At 41.5% G+C, this 20,199-nt stretch overlaps 1 protein-coding gene across 1 annotated transcript in view; it reads right to left on the bottom strand.

The window, feature by feature from the left end:
• Positions 1-9,279: 9,279 nt before the first annotated feature.
• The window catches only part of adck1 (aarF domain containing kinase 1), a gene marked incomplete at both ends in the record, with an annotated part of 62,434 nt that continues 51,514 nt past the window's right edge, over positions 9,280-20,199 (bottom strand). The window contains 2 exons of the mRNA XM_083907506.1: positions 9,280-9,439; positions 11,347-11,540. Coding sequence (XP_083763632.1) covers positions 9,280-9,439; positions 11,347-11,540 — 354 coding nt within the window. The remainder of the gene's footprint in view (positions 9,440-11,346; positions 11,541-20,199) is intronic.

Raw genomic sequence — 20,199 nt, 5'->3', positions numbered from 1 at the left:
TGATCATGTAGAAGAGCAATGACTTACCCAAGTCGGAGTGATCAGGGGGTCAGTGAACACGGCGTTCATCCTCCACTTGGACAGCACTTGTCCAAACCCCTTTCTGTGGCCTTGGACTGTGGAGTGTTTGACAGACAGAGACACAGGCAAATGACCATTAGAGCCATCAGAACTTACTGCTTGCATTGTGAGCAGTATTGAACTATGAAGGAAGCTAATGGGTGGACATAAGTGAGCTAAAACGTGGCATCGCAATCAATGTGTGTTAGAGAGTGTTCTATCGATTTAATCCTGCGATAAATTTCAAATCAAACAAACTGCATCGCATCTGTCATGCTGTAGGACGCTCCACGCCGACTGGCATATTGGATTTTTAATAAGAGGGAAATATCAACTTCACTGTAACTAAGAAACCATTACCAAAGGGCCGCGCCGAGTGAACTCTGCTGTCAGGAGAATAAAAAGCACAGAGCCAGGGGGCGAGAGAGGGGGGGGGAGATGGAGGGGAAGAAAAAAAGAAACACTTAACTGTGCACTTACCTCAGCAGTGAGGCAGAGTGTGGTCTGCGCTGGTGTTGTGAACAGCGTGGGCCAATCGACTGTGACACCTCATTTATTACCCAGAACGCACTGGAACAGAGGAACAATGACACTGCCATCGCCCACACTGCAGCGCAGGCCAAGCAGCATCTGTCTCCAACACACGTGTCGGAACAGACTACACCGACTGTGTGACCACAACGTCAGAGGAGAGTGTGTCAAAGCTGGCTTTACTCGTTATTAACCTCATACTTTTCTCAAAGATCTTTGAAAACGGAGTGCTAACTTTAGCCCCCTGTGCATGGATGCTGCTAACGCTCTCTGAAAACATGGCTGCCAGTGGGGAAACATGTTTTAGCTGTCTTTAGACAACAGGAAGTTGACCAGTTTCGGGCATACCTTCAGCCTTGCTAGCATCAGGTGACAGTACTGAAAACATGGCTGCCAGTGGGCACACATGTATTAGCCCCGTAACTAAAGGCTCGTCTCATAAAACCTGCAGTATCTTCAGAAGTTGGCCGTTTGTAAAACACTCGCATCCCGTGCCAAACCCCAAAGAGAAAATCAGCCATTTTACATCACAGCACACACACGTTGTCGAGTCACCGCTGTCTCCAACGCTATGTTCAATTGTGTTATTCTGTGACTTCAGTGTTTGAAATCCTTTGTTCAGATTTATCTCAGCAACACACATTTATCAAGCAGCAGACCAGCTCCTGTATCCGAGGAAGCTAGCTTTTCTTATATATATATTTTCTTTATATAACTTGGCGCAGGAGAGGAAAACGCTTATGCTAATGTAGACAAAGAAGTGGACATCAATTTAAAATAAACTGTAGGGGTATAGGTTTACATTTTTAATGGCTAAAATCTGGTTTGTTTCTTTACAGGAAGTTAACCAGTTTCGGCATGTAGGCTATCTTCCGCCTTGCTAACGTCAGTACAGAGGAAGGCTGAATATACACACTAAAACTGGTTAGCAAGGTAGGAAGGAAAACTTGCTGTTGCCTAAAAAAAAACAACCAAAAAACCAAGTTCAATCAGTAGACATAATGAACTTTCACAACATAGGCTAAGAGCTGTTTTTCCTTGTGTCGCCAGCAGTGCTGTGCAAAAGGCTAACGCGCGTTAATGCGCGTTAACGCATGACACGTTTGCATGACTGCTAACCGGAAATAGACGCGTGTGACGTCATGTTTACATGTCCAGGCACCATTTACCAGTTAGCTCCGTTAGCTGCATTAGCTCCTTTTAGCGCCGCTAGCGCGCCTACAGTCGAACTGGAGTGGTCCGTTTATTAAACGAAAAGAGCAGCGCTACAAATAACCAGCGTACCTGTGTACTGCGTATGTGTGCCTCTGTTTTTAAAGTTTAGCGTTACTTTACAGACTCCTCTTTTAACAAACCGGAGTCACGTAAACATGACGTCACACGGGTCTTTTTTCGGTCAGTTGTCATGGAAACGCGCCTTGCGATAAAGCGTTTTTATTATTTAGATTATATAACTAAGTATGTCTTTTTTTATACAATTGTGTCCATTATTATCCAAACTAGTCAAAGGTCCCAGTATGAGCGGAGTTATATATACTGGTGAAGTGCTTATAAGACTCATATACTTCAACATGAGTGTGTGACCTTTCATCCTCCTCCACAGAGTGAGTGAAGGTGAAGGGAGGGAGGGAAGGAGCCATGAAGGGGAGGATGGTGTAAGTATTTGCTATTTTTTTTTCTTTCCATAAAAGAAAAAAAAAAGTAAAGAGAAAGCTGTTCTCATTAGCTTTGGCAGGCTGGGGTGGCTCTGTGTGATAGAGATGGATGCTCCTCCAGTAGCACACACACACACACACACACACACACACACACACACACACACACACACACACACACACACACACACACACAGAATCGGGTTGTGTGTTGATGCCACAGACTGTAAATAATAATGGACGTCATCTTCCAGTTCGAAAAGTCAAGCTCAAGTATAATGGCAGGAGTAGGAGTTAACCACCAGGGGGCGACTCCACTGGCTGTCGTTTGGACAAAGGTCTATGGGAAAAGGAGTCTGCTTCTCACTTGATTTATGTCAGATAACATTTTCCCGAGTTAATGGTCTCATTTTATATAGTTTCAGGCCTTCTTCACATACTATGGTGTCAATTTGGTAAATGATGTTCCCACCTTTACACCACGCACACCTGCTTTAGCTAGCCCGGGGATTGGCTTGAATGACCCACAACCCTGATATGGAGGATAAAGCAGTAGACAATGGATAGCAGTTGCAAAAACTGTCATGGCGCCAGTCAAATTGCAAATTTTAAGATTTCAGGGAGATGATCAAGGATGGGTCAAAATACCGATTAGGGGATATACTGTCGCCCTTCCTTGTGCAATGCGATAACCGATACGTTAGGGCAAATATCGATATTTTAATTAACAAATGAAAGCGATCTTGAGTAAACTATGGAAGCCCATTACCCGCCAGTGCAAACAAAAAGATCATACTATCTCAAAATAATTAGATAGTATCTTAATATATTGAGTTAGTATCTCAAGATAGTATCTAATTTTTTTGAGAAACTAAGTCAATGTAATGAGATACTAAGTCATTTTTTTGAGATACTTAGTCAATATATTGAGATACTAAGTCAAAATATTGAGATACTATCTCATTATTTTGAGATACTAAGTCAATATATTGCGATACTACCTCATTCTATGTACAGTTTTTATAATATTGTGTAATTGTTAATCTGTATACGGAGCTGCTGAAACCCTGTTCTCTCCCCACTGTGGGATAAATAAAGCTATCTTATCTTATCTTATTATTTTGAGATACTAAGTCAATATATTGAGATACTACCTCATTATTTTGAGATAGTGGGATATATTTTTTTTACACTGGCGGAAATGGGCTTCCAAAGTTAACAGTCCCTACCAGTTTCACTCACTGGGTGGCGCTGCTCTGATGAATGAGGGGAAACTTGGGGGGAAGTTAATTAACTGAAGAAGAGGGAGTTTATGGTACAGTACAGTGGGATAATGGCGGAGAAAGCTCCGTTTTGAGATGCCCCATCCACATTATTCAATACATAGACTTTATGCACTTTGGTCTCCATGGTGATGAATAAATAGAGAAATAACCTTTCACAGATGTTTTTGTTTTCTGCACTTAGATATCGTGATGTGTCACTATTTGATTGTCTTGCAATATATTGATTTTCACATGATCGTTGTATGGTGTTATAATTTGTACCATATTGCGTATCGTATCGTGATTCTATGGGTGATTGTAAAAAAAAAATCATAAACAAAATATAAAAAAGTGAAATATTGTTTTTGGTGACTCTCTGCACTTGCCAATATGACCAACAGAGGCCGCCAGAGGCTTGTCGCTTGAATGGGGTGAAGTCTGCCATCTCTGATTGCCTTGATTTTACACTTGTTTAATCCACTGTCACAAATTCCCAGCCTGGTTCTCGGGGGAGCGCGTCGCCGACATGTTGAGGATGTGTCGACAAAAGCGAAACTAATTTCAATTCACCTGACGGGGCATTGCAAATAAGCACTATCCACTATCCGGTTAAAATACACGTTACACTGTGCAACTTGCAGTTAAGAAATATTTTTTTTCCCCCTCTCTTGGATGTTTTTGCAATTATGCTCTTTGGCTGGATGAAGTGCACAGTGAGGCGAATTATCAGCAGCCTGACGAGTGTGTGTGCGTCTGTGAGGTTCGCTGCTGCAGGGATTAGAGCAGGTGAAGCTGATATTCAGGGCCTGAGTTGGATTTCAGGGAGGGAAAGTGAGAGGAGTTAAAAGGCCTTTTTTTTTTTTTTTTCATTTTGTCAAAGAGATGAGGTTTGGAGACCTGGACCAGGGGCGGTTCTACAGGGGGGTCCGCTGTAACGCACCCAACACACAGGTACAGAATCAGAAAATCTTACGAAGAGAAAGTGGGGCCCACACACAGTGGGCACACGGTGAGACATTGTTGCCCGCACAGCAAGAGGGTCAGTTCTGATCCTGGATCCTGAAAAGCGAAGAAGCAGAGGTAAAGACGCTGATGTGATGACCACGAGTACGTCATTCATCACATCCTGAGGGGTTTGCTCAAATTGACAGAGGTGATTTAGTCGCAGCGCAACATAATTGACAAACAACTCCTCTCTAACTCATTTTTGTGTCATCGCTGACAGGTAGGGCGTCACGTATAGCTACGATCACCGGCCACTTTATTAGGTACAACTACTATTACTTAGGCCCCGTCCCAAAGCCTCCCCTAACCATACATTTTTCCCCTAACCCTACATTTTGCGCGTTCACGTGTAATTAATTAAAAGATGGAGGCCACATCTACCGAGGAACATTTTCGTTGTAATATATTTTCGTAAAAAAGCACGTTACAATGTCGAAACGTGTTGGAATATGTTGGTTTGATACACATCCAAAGGACCGTTGAGCGTTGAACACTAATATCAGCTAGCGAACTAGCTAGCGAGCGGCTACCCGCCGAGCAGCTCTGCGTGGCGGGCTCTCGAAGTTCCCGGCAAACGGCCGCCAGCCAGCTCTGCTACATCTGGATAGTTTTGTCAATGTTTCGGATGTGTGTACCAGCGTTCACTTGAACACAAATACCATCTACCACACTTACACACACCGAGTGTGTGTGAATGTACCACACATCCTTGAATCCAGAGGCAGATGAGCTCCAGCAGCAGGAGCACAAAAATACCATACAGGTGGCCTGTATGAGTGTATGTTACACAGACGTTGTGAGCATGAGGTAAAGTATGTATCATATACATTATGTATGGGGCCCCGTAGGGCACAGGGCCCATTGCAGTGACCTGGGTTTGATTCCACCCGCGGTCCCTTGCCGCATGTCATCCCCCTCCACTGTCCTATACATTATGTATTACATTGAGGCCTTTTCTCCACACAGTACTTAGTTTTGTGCAGTGAAGAGGATGTGAATCGAGACGCAGCAGAACAAAAACTCCCAGAATTCACTGCTCCTGAACGTAGCCAAACTCTGATTGGCCCAGAAATTATCCACACAAGGAGAAATCAATACATTTAGACGGTTTATGGATCTGATTATCTGCTGTCATATTCATGGATTTACATTTGAACCCAACTGAGGACTTTTTCAAGACTTTCTCAATTGCAATTAAATCTATACAGCACAACCATACAAAGGAGCTCATCAGCTGGAAAGGAACAAAACTCGAAAATAAATAAATTCAACAAAAGGCAAGGTTTATAAACAACAAGTAACACTTTGACTCAAGTATTCACAATTTTGGAGTTCATTTTGTGCGATTGTGGATATTATTTCACGCCAGGAGGAGCGCGTTCGGTGTCGCAAGATGCGCAACGTCACATGTGTGCGGCCCCGAGCCAATCTTGCAGGGCAATCAGGAAAATAAATACATTTATGCATACTTTTTGCAGTCAAACTCTATGGACAAAAGTATTTTCAATATATTATGTTTATTTTCTTAACTCCCAAATATCAGCGCCTTCTTCTTTATTGGCCGGGCCTCTACTTCTCATCCCCTTGTGAAAGTTATGTAACTGTAACCATGGCAACAGACATTGGAGTCACAGTATAAATTCGAGCCGTCAGTGTTCGATAAAGTTTTTGCGAGAGCTGCCTCAACACGGCACGGCTCAGAAGATTGGTGTGACATTTATGACATCGTCGAGACTAAAATGGTACAACCTACAGTCACTGTGTGGTAGGAGCGAGGTAAATGTGAACTGTGTTGACAACATTCTGGGGGGGGGGGGGAGACTTGAAAAGACTGAAGAACACCCCTGCCGACATTAGTTCAACTTACAGGACGAGAGCAAGTATTAACAGTAATGTACGTACGGTTCATAACAGCCATACACATGGATGTGCTTGTGGAATGACAGTTGTTTTTTTTAACATAAAAACATCAGTAACAACAAAATAGCAGACATTATTTAAGAACGGCACCAGAATATAATATGAAACAAACTTAATTCTGAGGTATTTTGTTGAGTAACAGGAATAAATGAGTGGTCCAGCATCATTCAGGCGAGGACACAATCAACAGTGACTACAACACAAAGTCCTTACATTACTCAATCACCATATCAGCACTCGTACCCGTCTCTGTATATAACTCACACGCTGACTGTTTTAAAGGGATAGTTCAGGTTTTTTGGAAATGTAGCATCAGAACGGATCCTGGCATGAATTCATGCGAGGAACCTTTTGTTATCCTTCACATTATTATTATATGCATGGTTTTCCGGTCATTTTTGCGGAGGTTATCGTGCATAAAAACTCCTGAAACTTGGCATAGAGGTCAGGTCTGGCAAAAACGCAACATTGGCGTAGGTCCCGATCCCGTGCGTTGCTCAAGGGCTCTATAGCACCCCCTAAGGTGAAAACATAGGCAAAATTTAGTTTCACCGAATTTCCCGAAACTTGGTGGGAAGATGCTAAAGACCAAGACGAACAAAAAAGTCAACCGTAACCATGGCCTCAACGCACCAGGTAGTCAGCCATTTTGAATTGTGATGCCCATTTTGGCGATTTGCACCCTACATAAATGAGCAGACTAATCCGAACGTGTTTGTCGTACCGACATAAATGCGGCAATTTGTACGAAATGTTTGACGAATTTCGTACATTCCGCACAAATCAGTAAGCGCTTGGTTTTCCCCAAGTGTCACAAATTGACCTAAAAGTGGCAGCAGTGGACCAATAGTGTCTATGATGATACCACATACAACTGCCCAAACCTGAGCTATCCCTAATTGATCTGCTCTGTTGATAATATACCTATATTACAATCTCCATTATTGCATCTCTGCGTTTACCTTATGACATTATGTTAAAGTTGTGAACAAATCCTGATTGAAAGGTTGCACATATAAAAATATGACAATCTCAAGATCACAACCACTGAACCTCCTGGCAAATGTTTAGAAAACCCGGTATCGTAAGTGTGTATGTGACATATCGGACAGATAAAACTGCCGTCAAAGTTCATTCTCACCGTCTATTTTGCTGTAAACAATGTGTGACTTGCAGAGGTGAGAACTCTTTTCTTAAAAAGAGCAGTGTGAGATAATTTGATGACGTGGGTGAATTGAATTAGTGTGGCCTGGACCTAAGCTCTAAAATGAATATGTTGTGTCGCATTTATTTGGATGACACTAAACAGAATGGCATACAAAAAAAAATTATTATTATTTGTGGTATTAGTTCAGTGGTAGAACTTAAGGTTTCGTTAAATGACTACAGTTCATCCATATATTCTGTATAACCTGTGTAAGCATACAGATACAACCAAGAAGAGCACTGAGGTTTGGTCTCATGCACAATGGCACAATGTGTGTTTTAAAGGTCCAGTGAGTAAAATTTAAGAGGGCATAAGGGCGGAAATTAAATATAATACCTAGTTCTGGGCATGTTAACGGCGCCAACGGTGTCAACGTTAACGCACATTAACCCATGACACGTTCCCATGACGACTGACCGAAAAAACAAGCGGGTGACGTCATGTTACGTGATTCCTGATTGTTAAAATGAATCTCTCAAGGGGCTTTCACAACTATAGTTCGATTGTTTTGGTCCGCACCAGTCAGAAAAATGTTACAATGTAGCAAACAGACGTGGGTACGGTTTGCTTTCACATATGCAGAGATCTAAACGAACCAAAATAGACCACAAAGACCATCAGAACCGGACTAACCCCCGATTTCCACCGGGCACATCACCGCAAGCGCCGCCGTCACAGCTGATCGCTGCCACTCTAATCAATGTGAGCATTTCCACCGGGCACGCCGTGGTTTCTTGTGTGAATAGCACAAAAACGCACCGCTGAGGTTCCCAGGCACTGATGCACCCGATGGAAATCTGGGGTTATCCCATATCTCATACCCATAATGCATTAAACTATACCGTTTCGTCCCATTTGGTTTGGTTGCTTTCACACCAGAGGATCCGTACCAAAGTAGGGCATATAAAGCGGTCCGAGACCACCCCTACAGGCAGGTCTCGGACCGGTTGATTTGGTGCGCACCAAAGTACCGAGATTACATTTACACCTACGCAAAGGAACCGAACCACAGCATTTGGTGCGCGCCAACACGTTTGTTGCGCACCAAATGCTGTAGGTGTAAAAGCACCCTCAAGTAACGCTAAACTTTAAAAAGCTGGTTATTTGTTGCTCTGGTCTTTTCGTTTAATAAAAAGACCGCTCCAGGTTGACTGTTGGCGCACTAGCAGCGCTAAAGGAGATAACGGAGCTAACTGGTAAACGGTCACGCCGTGAACTGCCCAGCACTAATAATACCATATGTATGTAGTTTTCATAGCCATAGAATAAGCCTTGTAAGTGCCTTGGAGTCACTCATTCTTACACACTGGACCTTTAAATATATATATATTTACATATATCATTATAGAATATGAGAAATATTACCTGACAATAATCTTCCTGAATTAAAACCAAAAAAAGACATTTACTGACGAAACAATATACAAACATGGCACCATCATGAGAATTGTTGTGATCTTGAGGCCTACTACGTTATCAGCTTCTTGCCTTCGTATTAATCCAGAGTTACAAACAGAAACGTTGACGAGAACACATTTGCGTGTGCGTGTTTTTTTTTGTACATTTAAAAAAATGTTACCATCGCCAAGAGCCAACAGTTGTGGCCCACTGTTGACGTTCCAGGCTGACGCGTGTCTCAGTGGCCAAAAGGCAGCAGAGCAGTGAGCCAATGTACCAGCACTGAATCCTTCACCCACAAAAACAGTTCAAACAGGGAGAGTTTCCACAGCGTGAGAGATTCCGACAGCTTAATCTGCAGACGCTTCCTCCTGGACCGAGCCTTACTCCTCTTGTGCCTGTGCGGGGTCAGATGAGCAGAAGGACGGAGGGGGGAAAGGTCAGATACAGTCGTAACACGTATTATAGCATTAGGAGTTCTCACACACTGTGACACTCATTGGAACCAAGAATTTATTACATTTTCAAGTACAGATAAGTCCATCCCCTACTGTGTGACATTTTTAAAAGCGAGGATTCTGAAAAAAAAAAAAAAAAAACAGTGACATTTACTCAAGAGTAGATTTTCCCTGACTTACTTTATAATTTTATCTAAGTACATCTTTACACAAGAAAAACATAACTTTTATCCCACCGCTGTTCATTTTGTTTTTCCTTCAAGTGACAAGCGATTCATTACCTGTACTGTACATACATCTGATGACCAAGATAGAGCACATCTCTTTTTATGAGGGGAAACCCATGCAGACACTAAGGGCCAATTCCAATTCCTATCTTAACCCTCAATCTTAACCCTCAAGCTCAACCCTTAATCTTAACTGGCCCTCAAAACCAAGTGTTGAGGGTTATTTTGTCACTTAGAAATGGGACACCCCTTAAATGCAGATACATCTTCAGACTGTGGGGGGCAGAATAACGCGAAAGCTGCGTCCAGTCTGTCAACTCCAAAAAAGAAGAAGAACACATTTACGTCAGGATTATTTATTACGATCCGTTTGTCAGTCAAGTTATTAGGTTGTCAGTTATTCGATAGCAAACGATCGCTTGTCCACACTGGCCGGCTATTGACAAAATATCGTAAAATGAAAATAAATGTTATGCAACAATGACGTAAGTAATCCATAAAATGGGCCTACACTAAGATAATACAATGGTTTTCATCATTTTTATATCTCTATTTACAAATAAAATACTTAATTTGTAGTGTACTCGTTTCACTGCTTGCGGCGGCATCTTTGTTATGTCAAAACACGCAATGCATTCTGGGTAGCCCTTGCTCCTAAGGGTGGTCTCGGAAAATGGATTGAGGGTTAAGATTGAGGGTTAAGCAAGGAATTGGAATTCACCCAAAGTCGGTTCTAGGTTGAGCTTCTAATGCCATGTTTCCATCAAGGTATGGTTCGGTTTGGAATCATAAAGCCTTGCTTCAGGCTTTGTTGGGACTGAGAACAGTACCTTTACCTGGTAGGCGGGGTGTGGGCCATGCCCAATGGCAGCGTCCGTGAGATTCGTCGCGTGACGATCGAACGCAACACAGCAGACAACAAAGGAGGACATCCAGCAGCTTTTCTGATTTTTCAGCTTCTTAAATGTTAATATTTTCTGGTTTCTTTGCTTCATATCACAAACAAATCATTAAAACTTAATCGAGAAAAATATTCGAGAGATGAATAAATTACGAAAATAATCACTAGTTGCAGCGCCACAATATATTAAAACAACCGTTACAACTCACACGCAGACTGTGTCTCATTTAGAATACTGATGGACTGGGACACAATGGAGTTTTAAAGAAACTCAGGCTGAATTTTGGTAGCACCGTATGACCTGTTAGAGGGCAAATGTTCATTCTCACAGTGAAGGGCACAAGATGAGTCAGCTAAAAACGAATATGAACGTGAAGACAAAAAAAAAAAAAAGGGTTCCCCACAGAGAACACGAGCAGCTGTGTTTACAGAGAACTGGCGCAGAGGTGTGGGAGTGAGGTGGCACTACAGGTGGCACTGTATTACATTACTAAATGGCACAACCACCACACAACACTGGTTAATATTTTATGAGGAGTGCTTATTCAGAAAAAAACCCAAACACTGTCAGCAGAACAACGGCAGAGAAAAGACCCAGGGAGTGACAACCTCACACACCCTTTCTCTCCCAGCATGCACTAGCTAATTTAGTTTGTCTTTAGCTCTGACACACATGCAAACAAGACTTAAGTTTATTTTAAGGCTATGATCACTCTGACCTGGCCAAGGCACGTATGCAGCAGCGGGACATGTTGATGAAGGACGAGGACGCGGCTCTGGTCCCTAAAGTGGTCTCGATGCCCCTCAGCAAGTCGTTGGTCTTCAGCAGCAGCAACATCTGACGGGGAACTCGATTCAACAGCTCACTGATCTGAGGCAGGTACAGAGCTGCGTTGGTCCGTATCTCAACGTCCTGGCAAAATAGACAAGACAGACAGAAAAGCTTTCGGTTATCTGGGGGAGACGGGTATACTGTCAAATTATGCTTGGTGAATTGCTCCACTGGCATCGGATTGCTTTTTCTTTTCTTTTTTTTTTTACAGCCAAAAAACACAAAGTCACAGGTGTGTGCTAATGTCTAGGTTTTAAAAGCACACTTTTAGAGGAGGTGATCATTTATATTATTATATTACCTTAGAACATTTTTTTTTTTTTTTTTTTTTTTTAAATAAAATAAATGCGTTTTTATTTCTTTGGATCTTCTTTCACTTTCTTGGCACATTTCTATATTTATAATTAACCCTTGTTAATAATAAATATAGAAACCCTTGTATGTTTGCACAAGCGTCACCGTAATTACCGACCGTTTGTGCTATCAGAAATATTCCGGCTGTTTCTGAAAGCTGAGAAGTTGCATGTCAAAGCCAACATGTGGTCATTATGGTAATTTCAATTGCGATGTAGCAAGAAGCCGGCGAATCAGCGGCTTTGTCACTAGAGAAGAAAGAGTAGAAAAAAGGCCTGGTTTCCATTTTTTGGCCTGTTTTTGGACATCAAACAAACGTTATTTTAAATCTCTGTTACACCGTTACAATTTTAAATTCAACACACGAAATCTGGTGTTCATGTACAACTACAGGTTTTTTTGTCGTTGATTTTCTTCATTTAAAATTATTAATACACTATTTCAACATGTATTAAATTGTAGACATTGTTTTTGAAATTTCTTTGAGCAAACATGGAGGAGTTTGACAGCGGATAGATTTCTGAAGGCAGTGATTTTGAGGAGTTTCTCGGCTTCGATGACGTCGTCGCTGATAACTTTGAACACGCTGAACAAATCGACCGGGATTTACGGTTAAGACATAATTACGTTTGAAGACAACGAGGTCAGCGATAACGACGATGAGTTTGAAGGTTTTTAAAGTGACAGAAGATGGAGAATCACCACCGTAATCGACGGAGTGTTTACAACCGCGTACCAAGGTTGAAAGTGGATTTACCTGCAGATGCCACACTGCTGTAAGCACTATCACCGTCACATGTGAAGCAGATTGTTACAGTCATTACATGCTGTTCTTGTTCTTCACACTCCATCAGGACTAAATCACAGGACACAAGTTGATATTACTTTATTTTCTTACTGTTTTTTAATTGAAAATAGTTATTAGTTGTTAGATATTTAAATTGTGTTCCTATCTGCTACAGAGGCTGAGAAATCAGTCATTTAGTAGGCATTGAACCTCAGGTTTTAGAAGCATTTTTTCCAGGCGTTTCAGGCCTTAATGGGTTAAAGAACTATGCAGGATTTCGGAGTCATTGTGATGGATATGGCTTGTTTCGGGGAGTTTCGGGGCCGTCTCTAGTCCAAAGTTGTGCAGTTTACATAAGAAGAAAACAGTAGGAGATGGGGCCTGGCTTGAGCATGCAGGAAGCAGTACACTCTTTTCCTGCCGTGTTCTAATATGACCTCCATCCGTAATTATCCAAAGATTAGACTGTAGGAAGCTGCCAGGAGAATCTCGCCAGAATCTCAAGAATTCAGTGCATGTGTTGCTTTTATTATACATCGCTGATACGATCGCTTCTGCAGACGTCTTCTGTGTGCGTTTTCTAATGTGAAATTCTAACACCGGGTAAAGGCTTCAAGCGAGTCTACTGATCTTTTCATCTTTCCCTCCACGGTAGTTAAGTTATCTTTCCGTTTGCAGTGCATTTTTGGAAACGTGTAAAAATAAAATACTAGACCGTCAAAAAAAAAAAAACAGCACAGAAAGAAGAAAGTGGAATGGATATGTGCTGCTTTTGATTTTAAAGATGGCTGCTCAGGTCTCTGAATGAGTGTCGGTGTCCTCCGCTACAGTGTTACTTCAAAGGCCTGTCCTTGCAGCACAGCTACAGGCCTAAATTATACTTTTAGTCAGTGAACAAAAAAGACTGTGAACTCATCAACACTTTGTTACTTCAGTTAAATCAGGTGGTGCCCAGGCTGTGTGAGGACAGGATATTGCTGTGTGGCAGTTTTATGGTTTGTTTCCAAAAACTCCAAGCACTACTCCAAGTTCCAAAGTTGAGTTTGAATTAATCCTACTTGCATATGGACATGAACCTGGGTTTTTGGTGTCAAAGTTGGACACTTCTTTCAGAGACAGAGTGGTTATATAACTTGTTTTCTTTTGTCTATCATTTTCTGTCTGGTCATTCTCCTCTGATCTCTGGCCTCGAGCATTTTCACTCAGAAAACTGCTGGATATTTTCTTTTTTTTTTTTATTTCTGACCATGCTCTGCAAACCTTGCTCAGAGACTGTGCATATTTTTGCACCCATAAGAAGGAGCTGAGTGTTTGCAGCACATCCCACATAACCACAATGCCCACTGTCATATTCCAGCCTCTTTTGTATAAACAAAGACTGTCAAAACCCATACCGCGTGCATGTGTGTGTGTGTGTGTGTGACAGCTGCACTGTCAGAGCTGTCAGAGCACATAAACAGAGGCTTGACAGGCACACAGAGAGACAGACAGCGAGTCAACATCCTGACACGGATAAACTCCGTCTCTGCTCTCTGTCTGTCCGTCTTTGTCTCATGCCCACAGGAAGTGATGTGAACTAACGTCACCGACGCGGCAGAAGATGTAGCACCGGATTTTCATGCATTATCCTCTACCTACTATACAAGAAGGGCTGACACACGAACATGGTGGACACCTGACGACAGATGTGTCCGAAGCAAAATTCACTCACTCGCAACAAATCTGGGAGTGGTCTGCGTTGCGTGTGACCACATTCTTTTACATACGTAAATGCAGCGGAGACATACTGTACATAAACACCAGCTCTGGACAGCGACCAGTCTGAAGACATAAACATACACCATAATATGCCATCACAAACTCCCAGCCTCTCCCCCCTCCAGTCCAAATAACAGGGGGCTGGGTGTTCTGAAGTGCTCTGCTGAGTCCTGCTTGGGGAATAACAATTAGCAGCAATTATAGGAGGTTGGTTAGCAGGCCTCACAGCTGTCAGCAGGACACAGAGACGGCGACAGTGCTCTCATTTGCATCTGAAAGCTTCAATAAGGACATATTGTATTGCGAGTGATGCGATAATAGGCTGTGCAAAAGGCAACGCAAATGCAGCGGAGGGGGGGGGTTGGGGGTGGTGGAAACAGTGCTGGTGATTTTTCTTTTCTCCCCAGTGTAGCAGAGAGTTGGCAGAATGGGTTCATTCTGTAGCCAGCAGATATTACAAAACTGTAGGCTGAGACAGAGAGAATACCACAATCTACTGTAAGATCTGCTGTAAACGCCATTTTCAGGAGGAAAGCGCAACTCCGCTCGGGGGCAGTAAGAGTATTGGACCGCTTAAGACAGCTGCTCGTGTAGGGGTTTCAAAATATCACGTACGGCTGCATCCAAGACTGTAAATGACGGATTATTACGTCCACCGCGGAGGCCGATGTTTCCGTTGATTTGTCTGTTTGTAAGCAGGATTACTCAAACATAATTGAGCTGAGATTTATTCAATTTCATGGAGAGGAGACACAAACGCTCCCATATGCCCATATGCTCAACAGATTTATGTATACAGGGTTGATTTATTTACTTTATTTATTTATTGAGACAACCTAAGGCCTTATTCAGACATGGTATAACCATGCCCCAAAGTGGACAACTTTAAATACAACTGTTCATATTATGCAAAATCAACTTTTTTAATCATTTAAATCCTTAAATCCTCCTCAGTCTAAGTACAGGAGATAAAACACGCGATTTTGTCTTCCGCACTGATTGGGACGTCACAATGCGCTAAATTCCTGGAATTGTTGTCTCGTGGAGCTCCACTTTGTCCATAAAACACGGGACAGTGCTGGAAAGGGCAGCGGTATCCGAAAACCGGAAGTCCGCGAAAAGTTCTGTTCCTTCAGACAATATTGTAGTTGGTTTTGCCCGAAAAAGGAGCTGCATATTTAAATGTTTTTTCCTCAGTACGGACCCTTGGGACTGATAATCGGAATAAGTCCTGCGATCTGATGAATGAAGGCCTGAAGATATGAAGGGAGCAGACACAAGGTAGACTTACAAATTAAGAGTATGCCAGTGTTACTGTGGCAACAAATTAAAGCATGAGTGGTTTAGTTTGAAAAAGAAATGCTGGGATGCGCTTTCATACGTCTTATGGGTGGATTGCGTTCATGCAGCTCAGGGATGTGGTTTCTGCGATCTGAGGATCAGGTGGTCAAATGACTCAGGACAAATGTTGAAATGTGGTGTAAATGTTGACAGAGGTGCTTTATGTGCTTTTGTGTCCAATTTATAGCATGTACTATTGTTGTCTTCTGTCTTTTTGTAGCTGTACTGTGAAAATGACTGGAACAGTCTAGAAACTGGGCCATTTTTGGTCTTGCGGTTGGGAAATTTAATGAAAATCGTGAATTAAATAAGTCAAACCACCACCTGGTTGTAATTTATTGTAGCCTGGACTAATTACTTTGTTTTTGGCGTTAAGAGAAGCATTCATTAAAAATAAACATGTCTGCGTATGAAAAAAAGGCATAAAAAAAACAGCCAAAGCTCTAAAAGCACTCAACATTTGCTGCAGCACATGACTGCATTAACACTAATGGAATGCCCCCTCACTTGTTAGAAGCAGGAGTTAAAAATGATCCATGCATTAAGTGGATAGAAAGGAGACGCACTGAAGAGACGGGGGGGGGGGGGGGGGGCATGTTGAAGTGAGTGAACGACAGGGGGAAGATGAGAGGAAATGTCAGACAGAAGAAATGGGGAAAAACAAAGCAGATGAGTGGTTGTGGTAACAGAAGTGTCTCAAAAATGACTTAGGAACTCCAGGGTGCTACACAATCAACAAGTGTGTTCAAGCAGAGGACAGAGTGGATTTAGCCTAATGTGTGTGTGTGTGTGTGCTTGTGCGTGTGTGTGAGAGGGAGAGACATAAATGACACACACACATGGCCTACATTGATGGAAGTGCTTTCATGTCAGCTAAAGTGGCAGACAGAAGGAGGCAGAGAATACACCTCACTTACACACATTCTCACACTGGAATACCATTATGCTAATGAATGCATAAAATTCCCCAAATAATGTGCAAAAAACTCCAACTTCTTTTGAGAAGCAACGATGGATAAAGCGTTCTCAAGCCGTTTGTCTGGGTAACTACAGATAAAGCCGGGGACTGTGTGAACCTACACACAACCTACACATCATCAAGGTAATACACACCCTGTACCCTGCTATATGGTGTACAATGACAGAAAGGGCCGGACCAAGCCTTTATGGGGACCTCTATTATTGCTTAGTGCTCGACTATAATTGATACACACGTAACACTATAAACTGCATTAATTATAGTTGTGTTATTTACATCAAACCAGTCTCACTCTTGTTTTTTAACCTTCGAGAGCAGTAAACACTAGAGTGCCTAGTATTAATTTGCACTTATTCAAAGTGAAGCACTAAGTGTGGTGATACTCAGCTTGAATTAAACAAAATAAACCAGTTTAACCCTTAACGCGCACGTTGCGTTTTTTTTTCTTACAGTATGTGTTGAGTCAAAGTTCTGATGAATTTTTATATCACATTTTTAGTACTGATATAAAGTAGCAATAGTCGCGAAAGGGACCATTTTTCTTTTCTTTTTGTTCATAAAAAATGAGCCAAGTGAACTTTGAACTGTGAAGTTTCCAAGTTTCCAAATTTCACAAATTCAACCCGATTTGAAACATTTTGGGTACATTTTGCTCAGGTGTGTTAACTGTATGTAGTTGGCCAAAATGAAATTTGTTTTACATCACATTGCTTATAGGTTGTGCTGAAAAAAAGGATATAAGACTCTATATTGCACATTCTTGTAGCCTCTGTATATACTCCAAAAACAACTGAACTGAATTTTCTCCACACACTATTGGGCTTAGTTCGCTTATGCCTTAAAGGAATACCTCACCACCTTGCATTTAGCTTTGTATTATTAGAATAGGGAAAGTATTTTTGAAAAATTTAGCTCCCCAACCTCAGTTTCCCCCGATTTGAGAAATATCTTCATTCTTTTTTTTGTTACATGCCCAACAGTGACACTTGATCTTGTTAGCGTCACTTTTAGCAAAGATGGAGGACACGTTTACATTCTGGGAATGAGGTCCCGTCCCCCTAAGGGTGGGTCTAAAAAGGCTCTCGCGGAGCTCCGCTTTGTCCGTAGAACATGCGAGAGTGCTGGCGAGGGCAACAGTATCCGAAAACCGGAAGTCCGTGAAAAAGTTCTATTCTTGGCTCCACAGTGCAGCACAGAGTCCTACACAAAGTTCCAGTCTCAGAGGATTTATCTGTCCAGTGGATACATGTTATATATGACAGCAATGTGCCTGCAAATGATCACTTTTCCAAATGCTAACTGCTGTTAGCTCCCAGTAGCCTCTGTGGCTGATGTCATTTCCTGTCCCTTAAGATTCGTTTTACTTTTTTTTTTGGACCTATAGAGATATTACGAAACAGAGCGTTTTGAACAGGGCTGTTTTGGCAGAATGATTGAACTGCTGTGGTGCTTCATCCTTATGGTATTTTGACCAAAGCATGTCACAGACATGTTCATTAGGACACCAGGGAACTAGGTTAACTTGGAGAAATAGGGTATAATATGACCCCTTTAACATCTCACGTCCATGCAGTGTCTTGTCTTTCATGTGTTTATTGCCCAACGTTTAACACATAATGACTGAATTACTATGGTGAACAACTGTAATGGCTGCAAGTGACAGGTCTGTTGAGTCCACGATGGCAAAAATCGAAACACTTCAATGATGTCTGAACTATATATTTTCTTTAAAAGAACACAAGGCTACACTTTAAGCATTTGCTGATACACTACATTAGGGTTTGTTAGTGCATCCAAAGACATTTTGTCCAGCCCACAGCCAGATTAAAAGGAATTGGGCTTGTAACCAGAGGGACGCCGGTTTAAATCCCAGGCTCAGCTACATAAGTGCTGCCCAATGCTCTTTCACCTGGCTTGGGTGTAATCAATGCTGGTGTGTAAAATGGATTGGTTAAATTCACTAATTAAGGTGCAAAAATAACAAATTCTAATTCTAGTGTAATTAACGGTCCTTAAAAAGTTTATAGACTCATTAGCAAATGCGAATTGGCGAGATGACGGCGGTTCAGAAATGACTCAATTGATCACATTTTCTTGGAATGAAAATCTAGGTGACATACCCTAACCCCAGTTAGCAGTGACTGTTTCTTCCTGCTGTTTGTTATAATTTAAATCACTAACCAGTAATTATCACAGCAGGAAACAAGCATTAGCATGCAACCTGTCACATAATTATGAACGAAAACCTGCATTCACCATCAGAAATGTTTACATCAAAAATATTGCTGTGCATTGTGTTTGAAGGGCAATTGCAATTGTAACTATGGAATAAACAAAAAGAGTCTTTTATTTTTAAGAAAAAGCACAGATGACTAATTATTTTGAACTTGAACATTTCAACTCAGAATCTTGTAAAGAAACACAAAGACTGAAGATATTGTACATCACTAAAAGTTAGCTTCATATTGCAGTTGAGACTAATTGTGCATGCGGCACTCATCAAAATAAAATAAAATGCAATTTAGGTGGACAACAACTTCGATACACACAATGTGTAGTAAGTTTTAACAACTTTTAAGTGTTAAGTGGAATGGAGCTTAACGGTCTTTTTCAGATTAACATCTCAATTTATAACAAATCAGAAAAGGCTGCAATATGATTTATCTAATTTTTCTGTAGTCCCAGAGTCGCCGTCTGTCTGGAACTTACAATTTTAAGTATCTAATGTTTGGCCGATTATAAACATTAGATACAAGCTTGAGGAAAGGGTTCCAGACATCATTAACTCAGTAGCCAATCAGCAGGCAGCTTCCTAAGGCCCGCCCATGGTCAGAAGTGCAACAAACAAACCACTGCGGAAATAACAAATCAGGCAGTGAGTAGAACAAGTGTATTTTCAAACAATAAAATAAAAAATGTTTTAATTATTTAATTATTTTTCGGTTTGTTCTTAAACGTTCTAAAAGTGCTTCTACTTACATTACGACATAAACTGCTAAATTAAATCACAATATCTATCAGAAAAACTGCAATCACATATTTTTCAGCCCTTCTTTAACAGAATCTACATATTGATAAAGTTAAGAACAAATAACATTAATTGTCCTCACTGCCAATATGGAGTGAGGTGATGACTATAGAAGGAAATCACAAGCGACTAAGAAGATTAAATTAAAGAGCAGTAAGCAGTGGAGTCAGAGCGGCAGAAAGGAAATGAAGAAAAAATAAAATCACTGAGCTGTGAGGAAACTGAAGGAAGCACACATGAAATCACAGTGCCATTGCTTGTATTTCTCTCTCACACACTCTCTCTCATGTAAGAACACAGACAAAGAAATCTGCATTAACATATTATATAACCTCACAGACGTGCAGTCGTGCATGCATGAGGGAACATGAAGAGAAACACAGCTTCACACACAGTAACCTGGGGCCTGGAGAATCAACTACGACTTCATCGTTTCTACTCTTGGATAATAAATTAAATGCTGAGCTTTTACTATGAAATACAAGAGTACAAA

The sequence above is a fragment of the Microchirus variegatus genome (assembly GCF_963457635.1).
Source record: "Microchirus variegatus genome assembly, chromosome: 21".
Lineage (NCBI taxonomy): Eukaryota > Metazoa > Chordata > Actinopteri > Pleuronectiformes > Soleidae > Microchirus > Microchirus variegatus.
This window is presented reverse-complemented; position numbering and strand designations above follow the sequence as displayed.